This window comes from Mustelus asterias, chromosome 17 (assembly GCF_964213995.1).
Source record: "Mustelus asterias chromosome 17, sMusAst1.hap1.1, whole genome shotgun sequence".
Classification (NCBI taxonomy): domain Eukaryota; kingdom Metazoa; phylum Chordata; class Chondrichthyes; order Carcharhiniformes; family Triakidae; genus Mustelus; species Mustelus asterias.
In genome coordinates this window covers 51,952,436-51,976,648 of record NC_135817.1, presented here as the reverse complement: position 1 = coordinate 51,976,648, position 24,213 = coordinate 51,952,436, and the positions used below count along the sequence as shown (strand labels likewise).

At 43.4% G+C, this 24,213-nt stretch overlaps 1 protein-coding gene across 1 annotated transcript in view; it reads right to left on the bottom strand.

The window, feature by feature from the left end:
- Positions 1-498: 498 nt before the first annotated feature.
- Positions 499-24,213, bottom strand: part of LOC144506066 (solute carrier family 22 member 15-like) — a 73,640-nt gene continuing 49,925 nt past the window's right edge. The window contains exons 11-12 of the mRNA XM_078231883.1: positions 5,294-5,482; positions 499-2,882 (exon numbers count right to left, since the gene is read on the bottom strand). Coding sequence (XP_078088009.1) covers positions 2,793-2,882; positions 5,294-5,482 — 279 coding nt within the window. The 3' untranslated portion in view covers positions 499-2,792. The remainder of the gene's footprint in view (positions 2,883-5,293; positions 5,483-24,213) is intronic.

Below are 24,213 nucleotides of genomic sequence, written 5' to 3'. Positions count from 1 at the left end.
AAGACAGTAAAGAACATAAACAGTTAGACCCCAAGGGAATCTTGTTTGCTGATATTTTCATTGCCCTAGTGCCAAGCAATTGGCCGGCTCTGTAGATTTTGACAGATGGAACCCTGTAATTGTGAATAACTGGCATCCAGAAAGAATTGTAAAGGCAGCTGCTAGTCAAGTTGACTACACTTGGAAATAATCAATGGATGATAGCCTGTCATAATCTGTGCCGAGTGCATGATTTTAAGGGAAATCTTTACCAAATGCAGAAATGTTTACAAATGCTCTGAGCTATGTTGTATCAGTAGAATTGAACATTACCATCACTAAATTAATGTATTCCTCCCTCATTATCTGCAGTTAGTGGACTGGACTGCCTGCAGGTTCTGCCAGACACACACATTCTTTAGATACTACAGAATCAATTTAAACCACGTATATGGCAATTTTTCAACTGGTTTATTCCATGATTTTTAATGAAAGAAAACAGGACACTGAAAAATTATGAATAGTGTAATTTTTAAAAATTTATTTAGAGTATGATCTGGATTAGTTAATATACATATACATAAAGTATACAAGGCCCTAGTTTCAATTTCAAAATAAGTTAACAGTACTGTCTATGAAAACTTATAGAAAATTTACATCTAATAAAAATTAATGCACATGATACAAACAATAAAAAGGAACAATTGGGTAGGCACTTAGGAACTCCCATTAAGAATTTGCTTTTTACTTGCTATACAAATGAGCTGCATGAACACTCTAGAAATATTCCTGGATTCACTCGTGACTAAGAGTTCTGGTCCACTGAAAGCTGAAAACAAAACAGCGTTTAGCTCCAGCTATTCCAGTGACAGAAGAGTGACAGCATTAGAGCTAAGTCCACCTGTGCAGAGAAGTCTAATTCCTATTCAAAATTACATGGCTAAGGGATATTCACACAGACAGGGAGGGTGCATTGGACCCAAAAAGGCCATTTAGTACACTGATCCCAGTGCACCAGTAACCTCTGAATTAGATGGTCACATGGTAAGGCTTTGGCAAAGATCTGTAAACACAGGAGGGAGTGCTATATGTCCTTGGGCAATTTTAATTCCCCTCAGATACCATTTTACAAAGCTATTGGCCAACATATTTGACAATGAAGTTGACTTTTCTTTTCAAGATAAGAATGATAATATTTTTTATTATGCACAAATGAATATCAAACCTTGACAAAAATGTTTGATATGGTGTAGTAATGTGGTACAAAACCATTAACTACGCCCTTGACATTAGTTTCTATTATGGACAATCAAATGCTGGTTTTAATGTTTGACTATATAATTCTGGAGCATTTCAGTCAACTTCTGCACAAAATTCTGCCTTGAAGTAATAATTCACTAGACCAGGAAAATTAAACTCTGCAAGCAATACTGTTTAGGTTCCGCATTCTAAAGTCCATCCTGTCCATTTTGTTTTCAAGTTTGTGAACAGCATATGTGCTGAGGTAGACAAGGTGGTTCAGAAAAAATATCTTTTTGTTGAATTCAACATGGGCTAATAAAAGTGTTTCCCTCCATGCTGATATTATTCTCTTGATGAAGTTGGTCTGAGTGATCTTAACCTAGCTCCATAATGGGCTTGGAACTGGAGCACAAAATTATCGGCACAATTTGGCACCTGACTGACAATTCAACAGTGTAAATCAAAAGGTTGGCTACGGAGTGGTGAAACTTACTTGTGATACAGTCCAAGTGCTCTTTGGGGTTGGGCAGAGCAGAAGGACTTTTATTATGCACTGAACTATGGCGTACCTAATCTGTGCATTTGATACTAATTTTGGAAGACAAGTGTGTACACATTCCATTTTCAGCACAAATCTCTCAACTTAATCAGCATAAAAATTATTTTTCCAAGGGAAGAGCCAATACCATCTTCTCAAACCAGCTATAAATGCTAGCTTCCCACATCTGCAGGACAAATACAAAAAGCCTGAAAAAAATAGGTAGAAGTTCGCCCAGAAATCACCTTAGAGGACTTTGAAGAAATTGAGGGAAGTAAAAAAAATTCTTATAGCAGATTGCATTTTGGAGGCCTCTCAAAACATTTCATGTATTTTGCAGTACAACACAGTGACAGTGGTGATGTTAGGAAAATGCAACAGCTCTTTAGTGAGATCTTGCACTACACAAATGAGACGAATGATCAGCGAGTAGTGTCAATTGAGAACCAACACAAGTGTTGACCAGGACTCAGGAAGATCTCCCCGCTTGTCTTCCACTATTGCTATTGTGGCTTTAACATTTGCCTGTAACTGGAAAAACTACAATGGGTCTTCCTCCAAAAGGCAACATCTTAAACATGGTGATAATCCTGATTATGTGCTCAACTCCTGAAGTGGGGCTGGAAACAACAAGCTAAGTCAGAGATGAACAATTTATCAATCAAACCAAGCTGACATGTGGAGGAAAGAGGCTGGATATCAACAAATGTATTGAGATTTTGCCAAAATGCCTAAAAATACAAGGTTCAGAATAAACAGAAATACCAGCACCAGTGAAATAAAATTAACTTCGGCTCTAAAATTCACTTGCAAAATGAGACTATATTGCACCATCAGAAATAATTATATTATTGGCAGGTCATACCTTGTAAATATCCTGAGTGTCGTAATGCCAGTTAACGCCCCAGTTACCACTGCACATTTCAAGAAATAAGCTGCATATATACTGATAAATTGGGGAAAAAAATACATAAAGTGCTGCGATTGCAATTTCGTTGAATAGTGGACAGACTTATAAAACATTCCAGGAGCATTATTTGATCAATGTGGTTTTTTCATCAGCATCATCATCATCCTCTTCACTCGTATTATTAATGTTCTCTGCACGATTCGCATCATTTGCCTAAAAATAAATAAAAAGATAAGTTGTACTCATGTGGAGCAAAGGTAACTTTCACAGTCCTTTCTTCCATCAAAAAATCAAGATGCCACCTTTTCTTTGTTTTAGACAGTAATGGGGTCAAGAACCACTACAACTGGTCAGTTCATAGAGAAAGTTGGCTTATATAAGGGAGTGTGGTGCTCTTAGATCCACAGATAGTCTTCAATCCAATGTGAAATGTTAATGCACGCTTATATCCAACCACAATGGATATTCTATATTTTATTTTTCCAGGTGATAAAGATGTATTCCAAGTTATACTTAATTTTTTTTCAGAAGTTAACAAAATCATTCACCCTTATTCCTCCTTTTGTTCAACTTCTAAGGCTCAACTCCTTTTTAAAAAATTGTCTAACTTGATCTGAAACATTAAGTCTGCTTTTCTCCACTGATGCTGTCTTAGTATTTCAAGTAATTTTTGTTTTAATTTCAGATTTTGAGTATCTGCAGCATTTGGTTTTTGTATCCATTTTGTTCCCTGTTTCTTTGCTTATATCCACTCCACTCCCTCCGCTCACTAAATTTTGGCGAAATCAATCATCATTTCCTCAGAATAGAAATTGTTGCATCAACAGATTCCAGTTGTGTTTTCATCACAATTATATCTGCTGGCATTTGATCACCAACCATTAGGTTCAATTAGGTCTATGCTAGCATTCCACTCAGTGAAACAGAGTCCGTATTTTTGTTGCAAATAAACTTAGAGAAACTGAAGTCTTGTACCTCAAAAGCATCTAACTAGAGGATTTCTAGAACGTTTGGAGAAGTCTATTATTTCTGGGTTTTGTTTCAAATGGACCAACTCCACACTAAAGATGGTGTTTAAAATTTTAAACTGCAAATATGCAAGAAGATAGCCAATTTTAAAGAAAATCATAAGTGACTTACAAGGCAAATGTGTATTTTGAATATGACCTGACCTAAACAGTTTGAACTTACTGTTTTGCAATCACCAGAATGGAGTCATTATATTATAATGTATAAAGGTAGTCAGATTATTTTATCAGAATATCATAGCAGATAATTGGTATTCACCCTTCTCTCAGATTATTCCATTGTGGGTTACAACATAACTGAACAATCATCTAAGATTGATCACAGGACAAGATCACTGAACATACAAAAAATACAATGCTTCATAAGTCAACCAAAGATATGTAGAGATTTAAAGTTTGAAACATTCCCACATTCTCAGTTACCTTTCTGAGAAATAAAATTTACATCACAGGACCAGAGTGTTGAAAGAACTTCAGTACATCCACATTAAACATGTCATATTTGACAGTAGTGTTTAAATTACCAGTTAATTATGAAATAGACAAAGGCCAGACCACCTATATTCGGAAAAATTGAAATTTTCCCCCACTCTATACCTGAATAGAGTGATCACAATTCATAAGTCAACCCATAGAGGGGGGAGATGAAGTTGAGTTTTCATTATTTAATTGACATTGACCCCTTCATTTTTAATGGAAATCCTTGCTGCAGAAATGGGGGTTATGGTGATAATAGCATTTCTGTTCAGTAATAAGTGACAAAATTATGCTTTCAATACAATGGAAGGATATTATCCACATTGAAATGCCATTGATTTTGTCACCTCACAAATACCTGCCACATGTATCCCCTTCTCTCATCAGTCACTCCATGATATAATTAAATGGGAAGACTATTTGTTCCAGAATTGCTCAATTTCAATACAGAATGGCATTTTTCCACAATTTGAAGTTCTCAAACACTAATAGGATCTTGTATGTTTCTCTTATGCGGACCATAAATTGGATTCAATTTGATTTTGAATTTAGTTTTTGGAGCAAGCAAGATGAATTTGGGTCTGCCCGATCCACTATGTAACTTTAAGGATGGAGTAAAAAAAACCACTAATAGTCCTCGTGACCAACTCAATATGTTAACATTGCAAAGTGTTTTGGGAACATGTGATTCTAAAACATTGAGAATGTTTTTCAGCTGGTCCAGAATGCTGATTCCTATTGAAATGATTGGCGGCATTTTGGGGTCAGGTAACCCCTCTCCATTACTAATGCTACCAGAGTCATCAGTGAAAAATAGATTGAAGACAAAGGTGATCGTGAGGCACCAAAATAAAAACGTCAACATTAGTTTGACATAAGGAATAATGCTTAGAGATATTGAAGAGTAAATAATTCTACCAGAAAATACTGCTGCAGCCTTTATCCCACTTTATTACGCGGATGCCCATTATCGCAACAGCACGGTGACTATGGATCAGGCTTTTCGTAAAGTGGGATTTATCAAACTGCTTAGTTCGCTCAAAACTAGAATTTCTGTCACGAGTTTAAACAGATAACAACTATTAAAGTAATGTATGTTTTTTCATGTAGATTATGTACCATTTTATTTTCCTCTGGCTTCTGTGAGACTACGTCTTCTCCAAGTGGGCGATATGCGATAACATGCAGGTCAGCGAGATTGTCTGGAAGAATTTCATTCAATGTTTCTGGCAGCAACAAACTAAGGATTCCTGCTAGCAGTCCGGTGACTCCAAACACCACAAAATGCAATGACCAATGAATGGATTTCTGGCAAGAGTAGTAAAGAAGATTAGTTGTTCAATGATATATGAATGACATTAGGCTGAGAAGATATAAATGACTTGGGTATTACTCATAGAAGTCAAACATTGTAACCATATAAAGTATAGAAGTAAATACATTCCCACACTAAATAGCTTTTAATAACTAATTTTCCTCGCCAGCCTGTCTCCAGGATGCAATGTCTCACTTTTCCCACATGGTAAAACAGTCCTCTAGATGACATTTTGAAGCTTTACTGGGAGTATAGGTTCAGGAGAAACTTCTGCTTACTATTGGGGTGCACTTCCATGGATATCAGGAGGCTTCTGATGTCTTGTCCAAATGACTATTCTCCATTTCTGATCTCTGCCATTGCTAGCAGACTATTTATGAAAATTAATTAAGCCCATTGCAGTAGGAAAAATGGCAGCCGGACTCACTAAATCATACAAGAGGCCATGCGTCAGTCTGCTTGCAATGGGAATAATCTCCCACAATTAAGTTGGAGGTGGGAACAGGCTGATGTACGCAATTCATCCACTCACGACAGGATGTCAATTAGACTGTAACATGAGCCAATTGACACCAGTTATCCGAGGCTTCCAGCATTTAGTGTGCCTCAGAGATTAAATAGAAGTCAAACAGCTTTCTCATGTTTCCTGATGGCTGCCCACATTCTTTTGCAGGTTGCTCATTCATAGGCACACACGGGTCCCTCATTTGTAGGCTCCCTCTGCCCGGTTGAGGGAGCTGGCTTTGGAAAGGACTGGGGTATTGGGAACCAACACTACCCCCCCCCCCCCCCCCCCCCAAGGGCTCCCTCTCCACAATCCACATTTCATCCCATTCATCTATAAACAGGGATCCATCAACGATCTCTGGTGAAGTCCTTGGAGCATTACCAGTAGCAGCCACTGTTCCTTATGTCACTGCCTACAATGCAGAGCTGGCAGCACTTGGGGCAGTCCTGAATCCCAGGGAAGGCCCAACACTGGCTAGTTAAGTACCAAACAGGCACTTAATTTTGTTGGGCCTCCCGCAAGGAAGCAAAGTGGGACTCCCTCTGATACACCAATCTGTGGATGAGACCCACGTTAAGTGCAACCTTTATATCTGGGGCCAGGGAAGAAAGAAACAGTAGTTGAGCCCGATCTCATCTCCCTGAAAGTATATTTTATAGAGATGAGGATCACTTGATAACAATTGACAGCAGATTCCTTGCTGATTTTCCAAAGAGGTACTTTGGTAAATCAGAAAATTATAATACCTTTCCAATTAGAGTTCAACTGACTTAGTAAAGACCAGGACCTAGGTCACAATCATCCTGTAATCATTTATTTAATGGTGATTTCAAGAATTTAAAACTAAGCCTTCAAAAGACAAAGAATGAGTACAGTATAAGGAATGGAGTCACTTAATATTGCCTATGTTTAAATAAAAATATTACAAGTTGGGCTATTTCTCATTACTATTTATTAATAACTTTCATAAAGTTTAGCTTCCATAGGCAAGTGTGCACATTCTACAAACTATCAGAGGTCAAGTGGGGGGGGGGGGGGGGAAGAGGCATTGGAGTTTGAGGGGGGTGGAGTAGAGGCACGGAGGCAGAGGGAGGGTGGGAGGGTGGAGTCACGACGGCGGACAAAGGACGGAAGGAAGGGGGTGTCCAGTCAGGTGGTGTTGTGGTTCCCTGCAGATGGGTGGAATGTCGTGGATGGGAGATTAGTTGGGCCGCAGTCATCTCGTTAGGGTGCCAGTCTGGTCTTTATAATAGTTACACGGAAGTTAAAAAAGGTTTTTACACAGCCGAAGCCAACCAAAATTTGCAATTTAAATCACATTTTCCGATGGCTCCCAGTGCAGGGTGGAGTTTGCCCTAACGGAATTGCCGAGCAAACCCTTACCTGGGAACTTGCAAAGGGGTTTACCAGTGCATCTTTGGGGTATCCCCCAAAACCAACACTGGGGAACTTGGAAGGTTTTAGGACTCTACTTTAAACTCGGTTCCCTAGCTACTTACTCCATCCCTCTATGTGGCAGCATTTTGAGATTAAGCCAATTTGTTCACAATCTTGATGTCAATTTAATCCTGAGCTAAACTTTTGACTTCATATTCTCAGCATCATTAAGATTGCCTATCTGCACCTCAACATCGCCTGATTTCACCCATCTCAGCTCATCTGCTGCTGAATCCCTCATTCATGCCTTTGTTACCTCTGGACTCGACTATTCCAAATGCACTGCCACATTTCACTCTACGTAAACTTGGAGTCATCCAAAACTCTGCTGCTCATGACTTAACTCGAATCAAGTCAAAGGGGCAGCATGGTGGCACAGTGGTTAGCACTGCTGCCTCACAGTGCCAGGGACCTGGGTTAAATTCCCAGCTTGGGTCACTGTCTGTGTGGAGTTTACATGTTTCTCCCTGTGTCTGCGTGGGTTTCCTGTGCTCCGGTTTCCTCCCACAGTCCAAATATATGCAGGTTAGGTTGATTGGCCATGCTAAATTGACCCTCGTGTCAGGGGATTAGTAGGTAAATGGGTAGGATTAGGGGAATAGGGCCTGGGTGGGATGTGGTCAGTATAGGCTCAATAGGCCAAATGGCCGTCTTCTGTACTGCAGGGATTCTATGAAGTCCCTATCTTTCCTGTGTTCCGTGACTTCAGTGCATTGCCTCATGATCAAGTAACATCTTGATTTTTAGAATTCTTCATCTTGTTTTCCATCCCTCCCTGGCATCACCCCATTTTATCTTTGTAATCTCCTCCAGTCCCAAAACCCTTATCAAGTTATCTGCACTCCTCTAATTCTGGCATTTTGTGCATTCCCAATTATAATAGCTTCACAATTGGTGGTGATGCCTTCAATTGCCAGGCAACAAGCTTTGAAATACCCGCCCTACTCCATGTGCCTCTATCACATTTTCCTCCTTTAAGACACTCCTTAAAAACTACCTCTTTGACCAAGTTTTTGATGATCGGATTTAATGCCTCTTTACGTGGCTCAGTATTACACTTTGATTTACAATGTTCCTGTGAAACACCTTGGAATGTTAAATAGTGCTTTTACAAATGCAAGTTGTTATAATCACCAATGCACTCCAGTCCATCCAGTGTCCACCAATCACGCATGGCCCCAAGCATATCAAGAGACACATCACGCACCATCTCCAGTGACATCCAGGTGTGGGTAAAACCACAGAGGAAAGGCAGGTGCTGGGGTCAAATGATCCCCTCAATTGTATGCTGCTTGGCTCTGTTGATAGCCAGGACCAAAAGCAGTCTGATGAGGTAGTCCTCCGATCTGCCCAATCCCCTCTGCACCAGGAGGCCAAAGACCAGGAGCATAGGACTGAGGTACAGCCAAAAATTGAGGAGCCATGCCATCAAAGTGATGAAATAGGAGCAATAACCTCACATACACCCTGTAGACACAAAACATAGATACTCCTCCAGGGCGCAGAAATTAAAGACCATCCAGGAGACTATGAATTGACTCAAATACTTGTTACATATGACTATTCTGTACAACACTCTCCTCGCCAAACCAATAGAAAAAGGGATGACTGCTGTATAGAGTGTCATCTCTGAGGACTTCCTGCTCCTCCGGTTGGCAGGAAGGTGCATCACATTGTATCCTAACATCAGCCAAGGGTAAGGAAGAAGAGTATGAACAGAAGCAGCTAATACAGAAAACCTCTCTATAAGGTATCAAATGGCACAGAAGGAATTTCTGAGAGCGACTCAAGTTGTGAGACGGTGAGGCACGAAGAGGATTTTGATACATGAGCTGTCAATTCTATTTAAGATTACAATTTAATACTTAGCTTTTAGGTACATTAATCTGTTTCTGAAGTCTAACACAACAAATTATTTCAAAATTCTTAAGTCTGCATCAAAGCAGTGATACACAGATAACCTGCATTCCCCTAAGGAAGAAAGCACCACCACCTGTTATCCGTGTGGCCTGATCTTCCTCAATGATATTGATGGAGAGACCCACGTGAGTTGCGCAGGTAGTGGCCAATGATATTCTGTCCCCTGAGAATCTACGTACTCTGCATAGTGCCACATGAACAAATTCTTCCCTCCCATTCTTTAACTGAGGTTATTTGCTAAATATGAGCTCAACTCACAATAGGCTTCACGCTTGCTACTGTGGCGTGGACTTAAACATATAAAATAAAGCAATTCTCAGCAGCAGTTATCTTTACTCCCAGTCTGATCTTTCCCTGGACACAAAATGATTAAAATTGACAAAGCAGAAGATGCTAATGGATTATTGTCACTCACCATCTAGGTTACTCAAGAAATCCTACCGCTGACACAATGGGCAGGATTTTCTGTGCAACCCGCCACATGTTTCATGGACACAGCCCACCCTTGGCCGGCAGCAAGATCTTGTGGTCCCACAGTTGACAATGGGGTTTCCTATCGAATGCATCTCTCACTGCAATGAAATCCGTGGCAGGGGTTGCAGTTCTGACTTTTCTGACAATATGGGAGGGACAATTCTCCCGAAAGTGCCGAATTGGCGAGAAAACTAGTCCAGATCATGACTGTTTTTTCAGTGCAACTTCAGACCTGAATCTCCCCACGCTATGAAATGCTGAGGTCACAATCGAGAATATCATTAAAAACCTGGGGGGGGGGGGGGGGGGGGGGGCGGGGGCTATCACACCAGAGGCTGACAGTTCTGGAACTCTGCGCATGCGCAGTGGCCCCGATCTGTCAGTCTCCCTGTTTGCTGGTGAGCTCAATCACTGGCCAGCCGGGGACCCCCGCAGTGCTGCCCCCCCCACCACCACCACCTGATTGCAACTCCCATGACATTTCCTGGGCCAGCCTCGACCCCCTCCCTGTCCCGGAGCACCCCAATGTCAAGCCCCCCGCACCCAGCAGTGGCGATCCTCCCACCCTGGCAGACCTCGCACCCCCCCGGACCCTCCTGACAGGAGACAGACCTACCCCCAGGCAGACCATCACCCTCCCTCCATCCCACCCCGATTGCTGGCCTCCCTCCAGCCCAGACCGATCCCCATGCAGAGTGGCAGCAGGATCCCCCATCGATCACCCCCTAGGCCGCACCCATAATAGACCCTGCCCCCTTGGCACTGCCTGATGCCCAATGGGCAGTGCCAAGGTGACCCCTGGGCATGGGCACTTTGCCCCATGGGCAGTGCCAGAGGCACAGGCTGGTACTGCCAGGGTGCCCATGCCCAGGGGGCATCACCTCTCTCTGCCCAACCCATGGGGGGGGCCCCCCCGATTGCCCCCCTTCACTCCAAGCAGGGTCTCCCACTAGTTCCTCGAATGTGGGGAGCTACTCTTAAACCCCACCAGATTGAAGTACTCTTGGCAGGGTGGGAGATGCTATCGGGCCCGGCAAGTTCTGTGTCGGCCCGATAATGACATTTAAAACTACATTTAAAATATATTTAAAACAGATTAAAATCACTTACCTCTCTTCCCGTCGGTTACCAGCGCGGTCCCGACAGCACCTGTTCCCTGCCTGTGGGAGACGCGCATGCATCGGGAACACATGCGCGAATCCCACAAAATAGCCAGCACGCGATTCTACCGACCGGACCTGCCAGAAAATTTGTGGGTCGCGATGGGCCAATCGCCCCCATGGTTTCTTCATCGGTGCGGTTATTTAATTAGCAGTTCAAACAAACTGGCCTAACTTTGTCCCAGTTTTACCCTGTACATAGTTAGTGGTCGCATCAGAATAGCTAGTTTCTATTCTTGAGCATAAAAATCATCTCAGTATGCTCTTTCCATATTTAAAAATCAAACAACAGAGCCACAGGAAAGGGTAATTGGTTGAAGTTGAAACAGGATGGATCCTAAACCTGCTGTAGGAAATATGAAATCTGTTCCCTCAGTGTCAATTAGATGCAAATGTTCCTGACAACCCTAACAATACAATTAAAATAAAGTAATAGAATTTTTCAGAATGGCAGTAGGAAGACATCTAAATTTGAACAAGATCAAAAATAGAATTAAAAGGGAGTTTAGAAAATTATCTTTACATAGAGGTTTGTTTGGTTTGAGGCAGAGAATTTCAAATCCTTTGTTTAAACAGATGATTACATAGTCACCTTATAAAGAGAAACAATAAAAAGGATATTGGAAGCAAGTAAGAGAGTGGGATTAAATTAGGTAGTTCGTGGAATAAAACAATGGTATAAACATAATGGACTGCTTTTAAGTTGCACATTCGATAATTACAAATTTGACTCAACATAAAGACTCCGTCAAAAATGACAGATGATAGATGCAGTTGACAAGTGAAGTTTTAGCGGGCTCCCTGCTGGGCGCCATGGCCTCCCCGCGTCTCCGGAATTCCGGAGTCATCAGCTCCGTATCAATTTCCAGCGCGAAGCTGATTGGAGTATTTAAATCCCGATTTAAATCTGATTAGCGGGCTGCTCTGGGACCGCTAGCCTCTCCTCATTCTTTCTCCTGCCGATCTCCACTCTGCCAGATCGGCACATGCGCAGTGGCCCACTCAGCACTATGCTGCCAGCCTCTCTAGTGGGAATAAGCCCCACCCCCAGATTTTTATCTTGATTTATGCTAGGGCACTCTGTGATGCACAGAGTGTGGTAGATTAATTATGGAAATCCCACTGAAAAAAAGCACGGGATTTACTCCAGTTGTTACGCAAATTCTGCACTTAGAATTTTTTTTTGAGAGAATTTCTGCCCAAATCGATGGTTCAGAAGTATTATTGTTTTATATATCTATTATTGCTCTATTCTAAAAAAAATTATTTATTAGAATTCATAAAAAATACCCATTACAGCAACAATGGACACTGACCAACCTGTATTTACTTGTATTCAAATGACTAGCTGTTAAAGGTATCAACTATTAAATGCTTTGGAGATATTTTTCTATTGCACATTTAATTAACATCTTGTGGTTATAAACATAAAATTAATAATATGAGAGAATTCAGAATAAGTTTCATCCAACTCAATAAGCTGTGTATGGAAATAATTTCATGTTTGGATAATTTACAATGTGAAATCAAATTATCCCATAAAGTTTCAAATAAAATTAGAACATGTGTTCTCAATATTTTCACTGAAATTCTTTCATTGACACTTCTCGCCTCACTCACCCCTCTTCAATACAAGACTTGAGCCTCTGATCCAAGGTTGTTTCACTCTTTTCCCAAATGTAATATGTAAAGCCTAATAATAAGAAAAAAGTCTCCCCGCCCGTCCTAAACTTGTGGTTTCAATAGCTTTACAAAAGGTACGAGGCTCCCGTCATTCAAATGTTTTTTTTGAGGTGGCTAAACAAAACATACTTCTATTTTCTATCAGAGCAAGGTCACAATGTCATCTGAACACTTTATTTGGTTTAATGCCAGTGATTAATACAAGGTCAACATATTAGCAGCCAGGATCACCTGTCAACATTTCCCTTGTTCCATCTCAATTGAACAAACTCCTGTAAGCTCATAAACAACAGGGAGTCTAAGTGGATCACTGGCTGGATCTTTGGTTTTCACCTAGCAAATTAACTTAGCTGGCAATGTAATTGGCCACCAAGTGGGGCCACAGTTTGAAATATTTTTGATTCAAATCTGCACTGGCAGCTCTAATCTGTTCTCTCAGAAATATGCCAAGAGTTTGCAGTACTGGGGAAATCTTCGCAGTGACAATTTCAGAGACCATTTATCCTTAACGCAAGTGCTTCTCACAGAATTTATATTCACACCCATATGACATCTCAAAATAGTTGTTCCTGGGCCAAACTATTTTTACATACAATGGGAAGGGTGGGCGGCACGGTAGCACAGTGGTTAGCACTGCTGCTTCACAGCTCCAGGGTCCCGGGTTCGATTCCCGGCTCGGGTCACTGTCTGTGTGGAGTTTGCACATTCTCCTCGTGTCTGCGTGGGCTTCCTCCGGGTGCTCCGGTTTCCTCCCACAGTCCAAAGATATGCGGGTTAGGTTGATTGGCCAGGTTAAAAATTGCCCCTTAGAGTCCTGGGATGTGTAGGTTAGAGGGATTAGTGGGTAAATATGTGGGGGTAGGGCCTGGGTGGGATTGTGGTCGGTGCAGACTCGATGGGCTGAATGGCCTCCTTCTGCACTGTAGGGTTTCTATGATTTCTATGATTTCAATATTTGTTGAATGTAATACAAACATTTTTTACTACAGATCATTTTTTCTTATTGTCGTATTTAGGAGCCTCACCAACGTATTATGATCTATTGGGCCAAATGGCCTGAAACTGCTATAAATGACTCGTTGACAAGGTAAATAAATGGATGCCTCTACAAGTTTTTCCTCAGTTTTTTTTAAGAAGCATGAAAAGTGGGTGTTGTTTAGGAACACAATAAGTATTAAATAACCTAAACCAAGCACTGAAAATATTTGCAACATCTTAATTACTCAGCGTAAAAATATATTAGCCCAATTTTGCAACCATAGGATCAGCACTAAAAGCTATCCCCAAATAAAAACTGCCCACAAAGATTTAGTGGGGTCGGGAAGTTAAGATTTCCCCTTTTCTGACACCAGTTTCAAGTCCCTCCTCCAGAGGAACTTAATAGAGTAGCAGGGCATGCAACAGACAAGCTGATCAGCCAATCAGATGAGAAAATTCTCAAGAGAGCAAAGCAGCAAGTAAAAAGCAGGAAATATAAACCATATTTAAATCATCGCACAGAAATCAAAATAAAGAATGGGGGAATCGCATAGGATTAAGGTTGAAATATAAATACCAAAACAAATGTAAACATTAAAAAGAAACTGCCATTTTTTAAGATGTTTATCCGAGGAGATGGGATCCCATTCTTGTAGCTTTTCAGGGTCAGCCAGTTGGTTCAGCAGTAATTATGACTTAGTTATGCTGTTAACTACCCTGACTGAACTAAGCTTAACTTTATCTTGCTTCTTTCAGCAGGATTAATATGCAAGCAGCTGAAATTCATTACAAACGAGTGATTTCTAAATGATTCCATCTGCTCAGCAACAGTGCAGCTTGTGGTCTCACTGACATCAACTTCTACATTGCGTTTTAGCGCACATTTGGCGACGCCAAAAGTTGCTTTCAGTTTTAAGCAGTATTAACGGTGACACTGACAGCCCTGCTGTTGATACTAACACAAATTGCAGACTAAGTTGTCCAAAATGTAGTCAAACAAAAGCCTTTTTAAGCTAAATGTTTGCATTGAAAAAGTGACAGGTAATTCATACTGCACATAACCATGTTACAAGGAAAATACAGAAAATCTGGCATTAGATTTAAAAGTTTGTATTTAATGTTTTAAAAACTCTTCATATAGGATAAATTTCACTTCTAGAAAACACTAATTCTGACATCACAACTAAGGAATAAACAATTGCAATTGACAAACCATTACAAGTTGTCCAATCATCCTATGCTGCTGTATTATCATGCTGCCCCCAGCACTGACAAAAGCACTGCATCACAAAGAAGGTAACACATGTAACTCATGGAGCATAGAGACTTCTAATGAGATGACTTCCTGCATCACCAATGGCAAAGGGAGCTAGGGAGAAAGTTAAGAAATCGGACCTCAAAAGGTAGTGATCTCAGGATTACTACTGGTGACCCTTACAAATCAGAGTAGAAATGACAGGATATAGCAGATAAATACGTGGCTGAAGAAATGATGTCAGGAGGAGGGTTTTAGATTCCTGGGACATTGGGACCGGTTCTGGGGGAGGTGGGACCTGTACAAATTGGACAGGTTACACCTGGACAGGACTGGGACTGATACCCTGGGAGACTGTTTGCTAGAGTGGTTGGGGAGGGTTTAAACTAACATGCAGGGGGATAGGAACCTATGTAAGGGGTCAGAGAAGGAGGGAGCAAGGACAAAAGCAAAAGGTAGAAAAGAGAATGAGAACAGCACTCGGCAGAGAAACCAAGGACAAAGTTCAAACAGGGCTTTAGAAAAAAACATTGGGAGCAAGGCAAACAATGTTAAAAAGACAAGCTTAAAGGCTCTGTGCCTTAATGTATGGAGCATTTGCAATAAAATGGACGCACTAAATCGCAGATAGATGTAAATGGGTACGATATAATTGGGATTATGGAGACATGGCTACAGAATGACCAGAGGTGGGAATTGAATGCCCCACCTCAATAGTTAGAAAGGACAGGCATAAAGTGAGCCTGCACATGCCAGTGGGAGAGAGCCTGCAACCAGAGTGAGTTTCAGCCAGAGTGAGGGCATCGGGAATTTGGAGCTGAGTGGGAATTCGGTACAGAGGGGAAAGAGGTGCTCATCTTTGGGAGAAGTGGACCTGCGAGGGAGACTGGAAGGCAAGTGAGAGGTAGAAGGAAATCGAACCGTGTCATCACAGCCAGCAGGTAAGTGATTGGTTGGTAGCTGGTAAGTAGTTTTTTCTCGTTTCTTTTTACTCTTAGCATTTAGTTGTTGTTGTTCACTACAATAGTGTTTCAGTGTAATTTCTGTGGTTTATAGTTTGTAAAGATTACATTCAGTAGTAACGAGGAGCAGAAAAGCAGGGCCCGAAAGTATTGGATGTAACCTGAAACAAAATATCTTTCAAAAGTTTAATTTAAAGGGGTAAGACATGACAGGAGAGCTCCAAGCCGTGGTTTGCTCCTCTTGCTCCATGTGGCAGGCTGGGGACAGTTCCAGTCCCCTGGGTCAGCATGTGTGCAGGAAGTGTCTCCAGTTACAGCTCCTGGAAGCTCGAGTTTCAGAGCTGGAGTGGCGGCTGGAGACACTGTGGTGCATTTGTGAATCAGAGAGTATCGTGGATAGCACGTATAGAGAGGTGGTCACACCGCAGGCTCAGGCTCCGCAGGCAGGAAGGGAATGGGTGACCACCAAACAGAGCAAGAGAGATAGGCAGGCAGTGCAGGAATCTCCTGCAAACAGATATACCGCTTTGGATACTGTTGAGGGGAATGACCTCTCTGGGGAAAGCAGCAGCAGCCAAGCTTGTTGCACCATGGTTCGTTCTGCTGCAGAGGGGAAGGGTACAAAGCGTGCCAGTGCAATAGTTATAGGGGATTCAACTGTAAGGGGGATAGACAGGCATTTCTGTGGCCGCAAACGAGACTCCAGGATGGTATGTTACTTCCCTGGTGCAAGAGTCAAGGATGTCATGGAGCGGGACAGGACATTCTGGAGGGGGGCGGGCGAACAGCCAGTGGTCATGGTACACATCGGTTAAAAAAAGGGATAAGGTCCTAAAAGCAGAATACAGGGAGCTAGGAAAAAAGTTAAGAAATCAGACTTCAAAAGGTAGTGATCTCAGGATTATTACCGGTGCCACGTGCTAGTCAGAGTAGAAATGACAGGATATATTGGATAAATACATGGCTTAAGAGATGATGTCAGAGGGAGGGTGTCAGATTCCTGGGGCATTGGGACCGGTTCTGGGGAAGGTGGGAACTGTACAAATTGGACGAGTTACACTTGGGCAGGACTGGAACTGATATCCTAGGGGGACTGTTTGCTAGAATGGTTGGGGAGGGTTTAAACTAATATGGCAGGGGGATGGGAACCTGTGTAAGGAGTCAGATGGAGGGAGCAAGGACAAAAACAAAAGGTAGAAAAGGGAATAAGAAAAGTGATGGGCAGAGAAACCAAGGACAAAGTTCAAACAGGGCGAGATAGAGAAAAATATTGGGAGCAAGGCAAACAATGTTAAAAAGACACGCTTAAAGGCTCTGTGCCTTAATGTATGGAGCATTTGTAATAAAGTGGATGCACTAAATCGCACAGATAGATGTAAATCGGTACGATACAATTGGGATTACGGAGACATGGCTGCAGGGTGACCAGTGGTGGGAATTGAATGTCCCCGGGTATTCAACATTTAGGAAGGACAGGCAGAAAGGAAAAGTTGGTGGAGTGGCACTGCTGGTTAAAGAGGAAATTAACACAATAGTGAGAAAGGATATTAGCTCTGACAATGTGGAGTCTTTATGGGTAGAGTTGAGAAATACCAAGGGGCAAAAAACATTAACGGGTGTCATATTATAGACACCCAAACTGCAGTGTTGATGGTGGGAATGACATTAAACATGAAATTAAAGATGCATGTGATAGGGGAGTGTCAGTGATCATCGGTGATTTTAATCTGCACATAGATTGGCAAATCAAATTAGCCACAATGCCATAGAGGAGGAATTCCTGGAGTGTATACGGGATGGTTTCCTTGACCAATATGTGGAGGAACCAACGAGAACACAAACCATCTTAGGCTGGGTACTGTGTAATGAGAAGGGAATCATTGTACAAGACCCCTTGGGAATGAGCGACCATAGCATGATAGAATTCTTTATCAAGATGGAAAGTGAAGTAGTTGATTTGGAGACTAGGGTGCTGAATCTTAATAAAGTAAACTGAGGATATGAGGCGTGAGTTGGCCTTGATAGATTGGAGTTACTTAAAGGGATGACTGTAGATAGGAAATGGCAAACATTCAAGGAACGCATGGGGGAACTGCAGCAACTGTTTATTCCGTTCTGGCACAAAAGCAAAATGGGTAAGAGGGCCAATCCATGGCTTACAAAGGAAATTAGAGTATCCGATCCAAGGAAGAAGCATACAGATCGGCCAAGAAAAATAATAGGTCTGAGGACTGGGAGCAGTTTAGAATTCAGCAAAGAAGGACCAAAGGATTGATTAAGGGGAAAATACAGTCAAAAGTAAGCTTGCAGGGAGCATAAAGACTGATGCTAAGAGTTTCTATAGATACGAGAAGAGAAAGAGATGGGTGAAGACAAAGATAGGTCCCCTACAGACAGAAACGGGAGAATGTATAATAGGGGACAAAGAAATGGCCGAGCAACTGAATACATACTTTGGATCTGTCTTCACAAAAGAGACGACAAATCAAATGTCAGAAATGTTGGAGAATGCAAGATTTAGTGAGAGGGAAGAACTGAGAGAGATCAATATTACTAGAGAAATGGTGCTGGGAAAATTGATGGCATTGAAGATGGATAAATCCCCAGGGTCTGAAAATCTACATCCCAGAGAACTTAAGTGGCTCGAGAAATAGTGGATGCATTGATGATCATCGTCCAGGATTCTATAGACTCTGGAACAGTCCCTGCAGATTGGAGAGAGCGATTGTCACTCCAATATTCAAAAAAAAGGGAAGTAGAGAGAAAACAGGGAATTAAAGACCAGCAAGCTTAACATCGGTAGTGGGGAAAATTCTTGAATCCATTATCAAGACTTTATAGTAGAGTATTTAGAAAGCAGTGGCAGGATCAGACAGAGTCAGCATGGATTTATGAAGGGGAAATCATGCTTGACAAATCTGTTGGAATTCTTTGAAGATGTAGAGTTAACAAGGGGGAACCAGTCAATGTGGTGTATTTAGACTTTCAGAAAGCGTTTGACAAAGTCCCACACAAAAGATTATCGTGCAAGATTAAAGCGCATGGGATTGGGGGAAGTGGATTGAGATGGATAGGAAACTGGTTGGCAGAGAGGAAACAAAGAGTAGGAATTAATGGGTGCTTTTCAAATTGGCAGGCAGTAACTAGTGGGGTGCCACAGGCATTGGTACTGGGACCTCAGCTATTCACAATATATATTAATGATTTGGATGAGGGAACAAAATGTAACATCTCAAAGTTTGCAGATGATACCAAGTTGGATGGGAGGGTGAACTGCGATGAAGATGCAGAGATCCTTCAGCATGATCTGGACAGGTTGGGCGAGTGGGCTAATCAATGGCAGATGCAGTATAATTTGGATAAATGTGAAGTTACTCATTTTGGAAGCAAAAACAAGGCGGCAGATTACTACCCGAATGGCTGTAAATTGGGAGAGGGGAGAGTGCAGCGGGACCTGGGTGTCCTTGTGCATCAGTCACTGAAGGCAAGTATGCAGGTGCAATAGGCGGTAAAGGCGGCAAATGACATGTTGGCCTTCATTGCGAGAGATTTTGAGTATAGGAACAGGGATGTGTTGTTACAATTATACAGGGCCTTGGTGAGGCTACACCTAGAGTATTGTGTGCAGTTTTGGCCTCCTTTTCTGAGGAAGGATGTTCTTGCTCTCGAGAGAGTGCCGCAAAGGTGTACCAGGCTGATTCCGGGGATGGCGGATTGATGTAGGAGAGATTGACTAGGTTAGGATTGTTTTCGCTGGAGTTCAGACGAATGAGGGGGATCTCATAGAGACTTATAAAATTCGAACAGGACTAGACAGGGTAGATGCAGGGAAGATATTCCCAAATGATTGGGGAGTCCAGAACCAGGGGTCACAGTCTGAGGATTCGGGATAGACCATTTAGGACGGAGGTGAAGAGACATTTCTTCACCCAAAGAGTGGTGAACCTGTGGAATTCATCACCACAAGAAGTAGTTGATGCCAAAGCATTGAATGTATTCAAGAGGCGGTTGGATATAGCACTTGGGGCAATGGTTAGGGGGAAAAAGCAGGATTAAGCTATTGAGTTGGATGATCAGCCATGATCGTACTGAATGGCAGAGCAGGCTTGAAGGTATATCTTCTTTGTTTCTAAATGCTCGCAGAGATAGTGTAGGATCCACATGATTTTATTCAGGTTGTGAGGGGACTGACAATCCTGCTCTATATGGTGCCAATAGAGATTATGACGCCAATATTTACTCCTGCAACCACTGTTGCTCCGTTGCTGAACACAACGGGTGGAATTCTCCCAAAAAAAATCTAAGTGCCGGATTCGCGTGAAAACTGAAGTAATTCTCGCTGTTTTTTTCAGTGGGAGTTGAGAGAAGAAAATTCCACACATTGTGCACTGCAGAGGCCACCAGCATATCATTAAATTTCAGGGGACAGGGCCTATTCCCGCTGGAGGCGCTGAAATCAGTGCGATGAGCGGGTTACTGCACATGCACCGATCTATCAGTGCCGTGATCGGCGCATGCGCAGTGGCCCCGCACTGACAGCCACTTGATTGCTGGTCAGTCCTGCGATCCCCGCAATGCCATCTCTCAACTCCCTCATGGCCCGATCCACACCCCCCCCCCCCCGCCCCCGACTCACCACAGCCCCCAAGCCACCCTGCTTCCCCCACCAATCCCTATGCAGAGTGGCTGCGGGACACCCAAACAATTGACCCCCGAGGCCCTCCCCCCACCAGGCCCTGACCTCTAGACCCCTCCATATGTCCCACCTCCTTGGCACTGCCCCATGCCCAATGGGCAGGGCCAAGGTGCTCCCTGGGCAATCGCACTTTGCCCCTTGTGCAATGCCAGAGGCACAGGCTGGCACTGCCAGGGTGCCATTGCGCATGGGGCGACCCCCGCTGCCTGACCCCAGTTCACTCCAGCGGAGTCGACCGCTAGCTCCACAAAAGTGGGGAGCTACTGTAATCACCGCTTGAGTGAAATACTCTGGCAGGTAGGAGATGCTAGTGGGTCCAGAGACTTCAGTCCCGGGCCCACTAATTGTATTTAAACTATACACAATAACTGTGTAAATGATCTTTGCGCCTCCCCACTGATTTCCAGTGCGGAGCAATGCTGCCGGAAATCCGACACTTTGAGACACAAGTAGTTGCGAATGCGTGTCTGAACCCCACACGACAATCTCCCGGCCCACTGCACTAAAAAATTAGCACAGCAGGATGGGAGAATCGCAGCTAACATCCAGGCCAGTATTCTCATGTAGACTTTGCTAATAACAGAAAGGACATCATCACACCTGCTCAGATAATGGCGTAAATAGTACCACATGACACTCACTGGGCCTCTGACGGAAATCTTTGTCGCTTCTTTGGACACGGGTGAGGTCCCTGAGGATTGGAGGATAGCGAATGTGGTCCCGTTGTTTAAGAAGGGTAGCAGGGATAACCCAGGAAATTATAGGCCGGTGAGCTTGACGTCCGTGGTAGGGAAGTTGTTGGAGAGGATTCTTAGAGACAGGATGTATGTGCATTTAGAACGGAACAATCTCATTAGTGACAGACAGCATGGTTTTGTAAGAGGGAGGTCGTGCCTTACAAATTTGGTGGAGTTTTTTGAGGAAGTGACAAAAACGGTTGATGAAGGAAGGGCCGTGGATGTCGTCTATATGGATTTCAGTAAGGCATTTGACAAAGTCCCACATGGCAGGTTGGTTAAGAAGGTTAAGGCTCATGGGATACAAGGAGAAGTGGCTCGATGGGTGGAGAACTGGCTTGGCCATAGGAGACAGAGGGTAGTGGTCGAAGGGTCTTTTTCCGGCTGGAGGTCTGTGACCAGTGGTGTTCCGCAGGGCTCTGTACTGGGACCTCTGCTATTTGTGATATATATAAATGATTTGGAAGAAGGTATAACTGGTGTAATCAGCAAGTTTGCGGATGACACAAAGATGGCTGGAATTGCGGATAGCGAAGAGCATTGTCGGGCAATACAGCAGGATATAGATAGGCTGGAAAATTGGGCGGAGAGGTGGCAGATGGAATTTAATCCGGATAAATGCGAAGTGATGCATTTTGGAAGAAATAATGTAGGGAGGAGTTATGCAATAAATGGCAGAGTCATCAGGAGTATAGAAACACAGAGGGACCTAGGTGTGCAAGTCCACAAATCCTTGAAGGTGGCAACACAGGTGGAGAAGGTGGTGAAGAAGGCATATGGTATGCTTGCCTTTATAGGACGGGGTATAGAGTATAAAAGCTGGAGTCTGATGATGCAGCTGTATAGAACGCTGGTTAGGCCGCATTTGGAGTACTGCGTCCAGTTCTGGTCGCCGCACTACCAGAAGGACGTGGAGGCATTGGAGAGAGTGCAGAGAAGGTTTACCAGGATGTTGCCTGGTATGGAGAGTCTTAGCTATGAGGAGAGATTGGGTAGACTGGGGTTGTTCTCCTTGGAAAGACGGAGAATGAGGGGAGATCTAATAGAGGTATACAAGATTATGAAGGGTATAGATAGGGTGAACAGTGGGAAGCTTTTTCCCAGGTCGGAGGTGACGATCACGAGGGGTCACGGGCTCAAGCTGAGAGGGGCGAAGTATAACTCAGACATCAGAGGGACGTTTTTTACACAGAGGGTGGTGGGGGCCTGGAATGCGCTGCCAAGTAGGGTGGTGGAGGCAGGCACGCTGACATCGTTTAAGACTTACCTGGATAGTCACATGAGCAGCCTGGGAATGGAGGGATACAAACGATTGGTCTAGTTGGACCAAGGAGCGGCACAGGCTTGGAGGGCCGAAGGGCCTGTTTCCTGTGCTGTACTGTTCTTTGTTCTTTGTTCACTCAACCACCTGCAAATTTTATGTTGAATAAGTGGGTGTGCAACTAACCATAAATCACATGAAATAGCAGAAGACTTTCAGTGTGCATCCCAACATCTTCGCCCTTGGGTGCAACATTACAGTCAGCGAGCGCACGCAGGCATCAGAAGTGCGCCCGACAATTAAGCAGGCAATTAAGTCCATTAACAACCCAATTGATCCAAATTTGTTGTCGCCTACACAATTTAGTACTTGTTGCATGAGCAACACGAGTCTTTTTTTCTTTATTTCTCAACCTGGGGACGGGAAAGAAAGACCAGAGCATTGCCTGAGAGTACTGTTAACAGTAGCACGGTGGCACAGTGGTTCGCACTGCTGCTTCACAGCACCACGGCCCTGGGTTTGAATCCCAGCTCGGGTCACTGTCTGTGTGGAGTTTGCACATTCTCCCCGTGTCTGCATGGATTTCCTCCAGGTGCTCCGGTTTCCTCCACACTCCAAAGATGTGCAGGTTAGGTGGATTGGCAATGCTAAATTGCTCCTAAAGTGTCGGGGGGGGCTAGCTGGGGTAAATGCATGGGATTATGGGGATAGGGCCTGGGTGGGATTGTAGTCGGTGCAGACTCTTTGGGCTGAATGGCCTCCTTCTGCACTGTAGGTTTCTATGGTCTATGGTCCAAGAGCTCAGGAGAGAGTTTTCTGCTGTTCTCACCTTTTCTTGTAGTTTCTGATGAAGCATTTGGGTTGTTAGCTTTGTTTGGAGGACTCATTAGTTTTGTCAGCTCCCGAATGATTTCTGCTGGGTGTACCTTTCAGAGCAAGAGATAATGCCATCTGCATTTCAGCAGATAGAGATTGTGCACTCCCCTGGTGAAGATTAAGGAGGGAGAGGTGATGTTTGCAGGCAGCGTGCAGAGTGAAACCCGTCTGAGGAGAGGCGCAGGCACAGTGGGTGCAGAGCCAGCAGCAACAGCAAGGTGCAGATACTGCAGAAGACACCACTATCCTACTGCCAGAGTGTACAGGCAGAGATTTAGCTACTTCAACATGTCTAAGGTCCAGTGCTACAGGAGGCTCTGCCTCTCTAGGGATACCTTGATTTCTATATGCCAGATGATTGAGGCTCCAAGAATGTAGGAGGACACTCAATGCCAGTGGCTGTAAAAGTCACAGTAGCCGTTAACATTTTCACATCCAGATCTTTCCAGGGAGTCACTAGGAGATCGATGTGCAATGTCCCAATCAGTTGTCCACAGTTCCATCAAGCCAGTCACTGAGGCTCTCTTCAGATGGGGCCTCACATTCATTCATTAGTGGACAGATAAAGCCAGTCAAGCTGAGTGAGCCAAATGCTTTGCAGCAATTATTGGGTTCCTCCACATCCATGGTGCCATAGAATGCACTTATACAGCTATTGAGGGGTCAGTGAGTCAGCCAGGTGCCTTCGTGAACAGAAAGGGCTTACACTCCCATGATGTGCAGATAGTATCCGACCACAAGACACAGATTCTTCAAGACTGTGCAAGGTACGCTGGC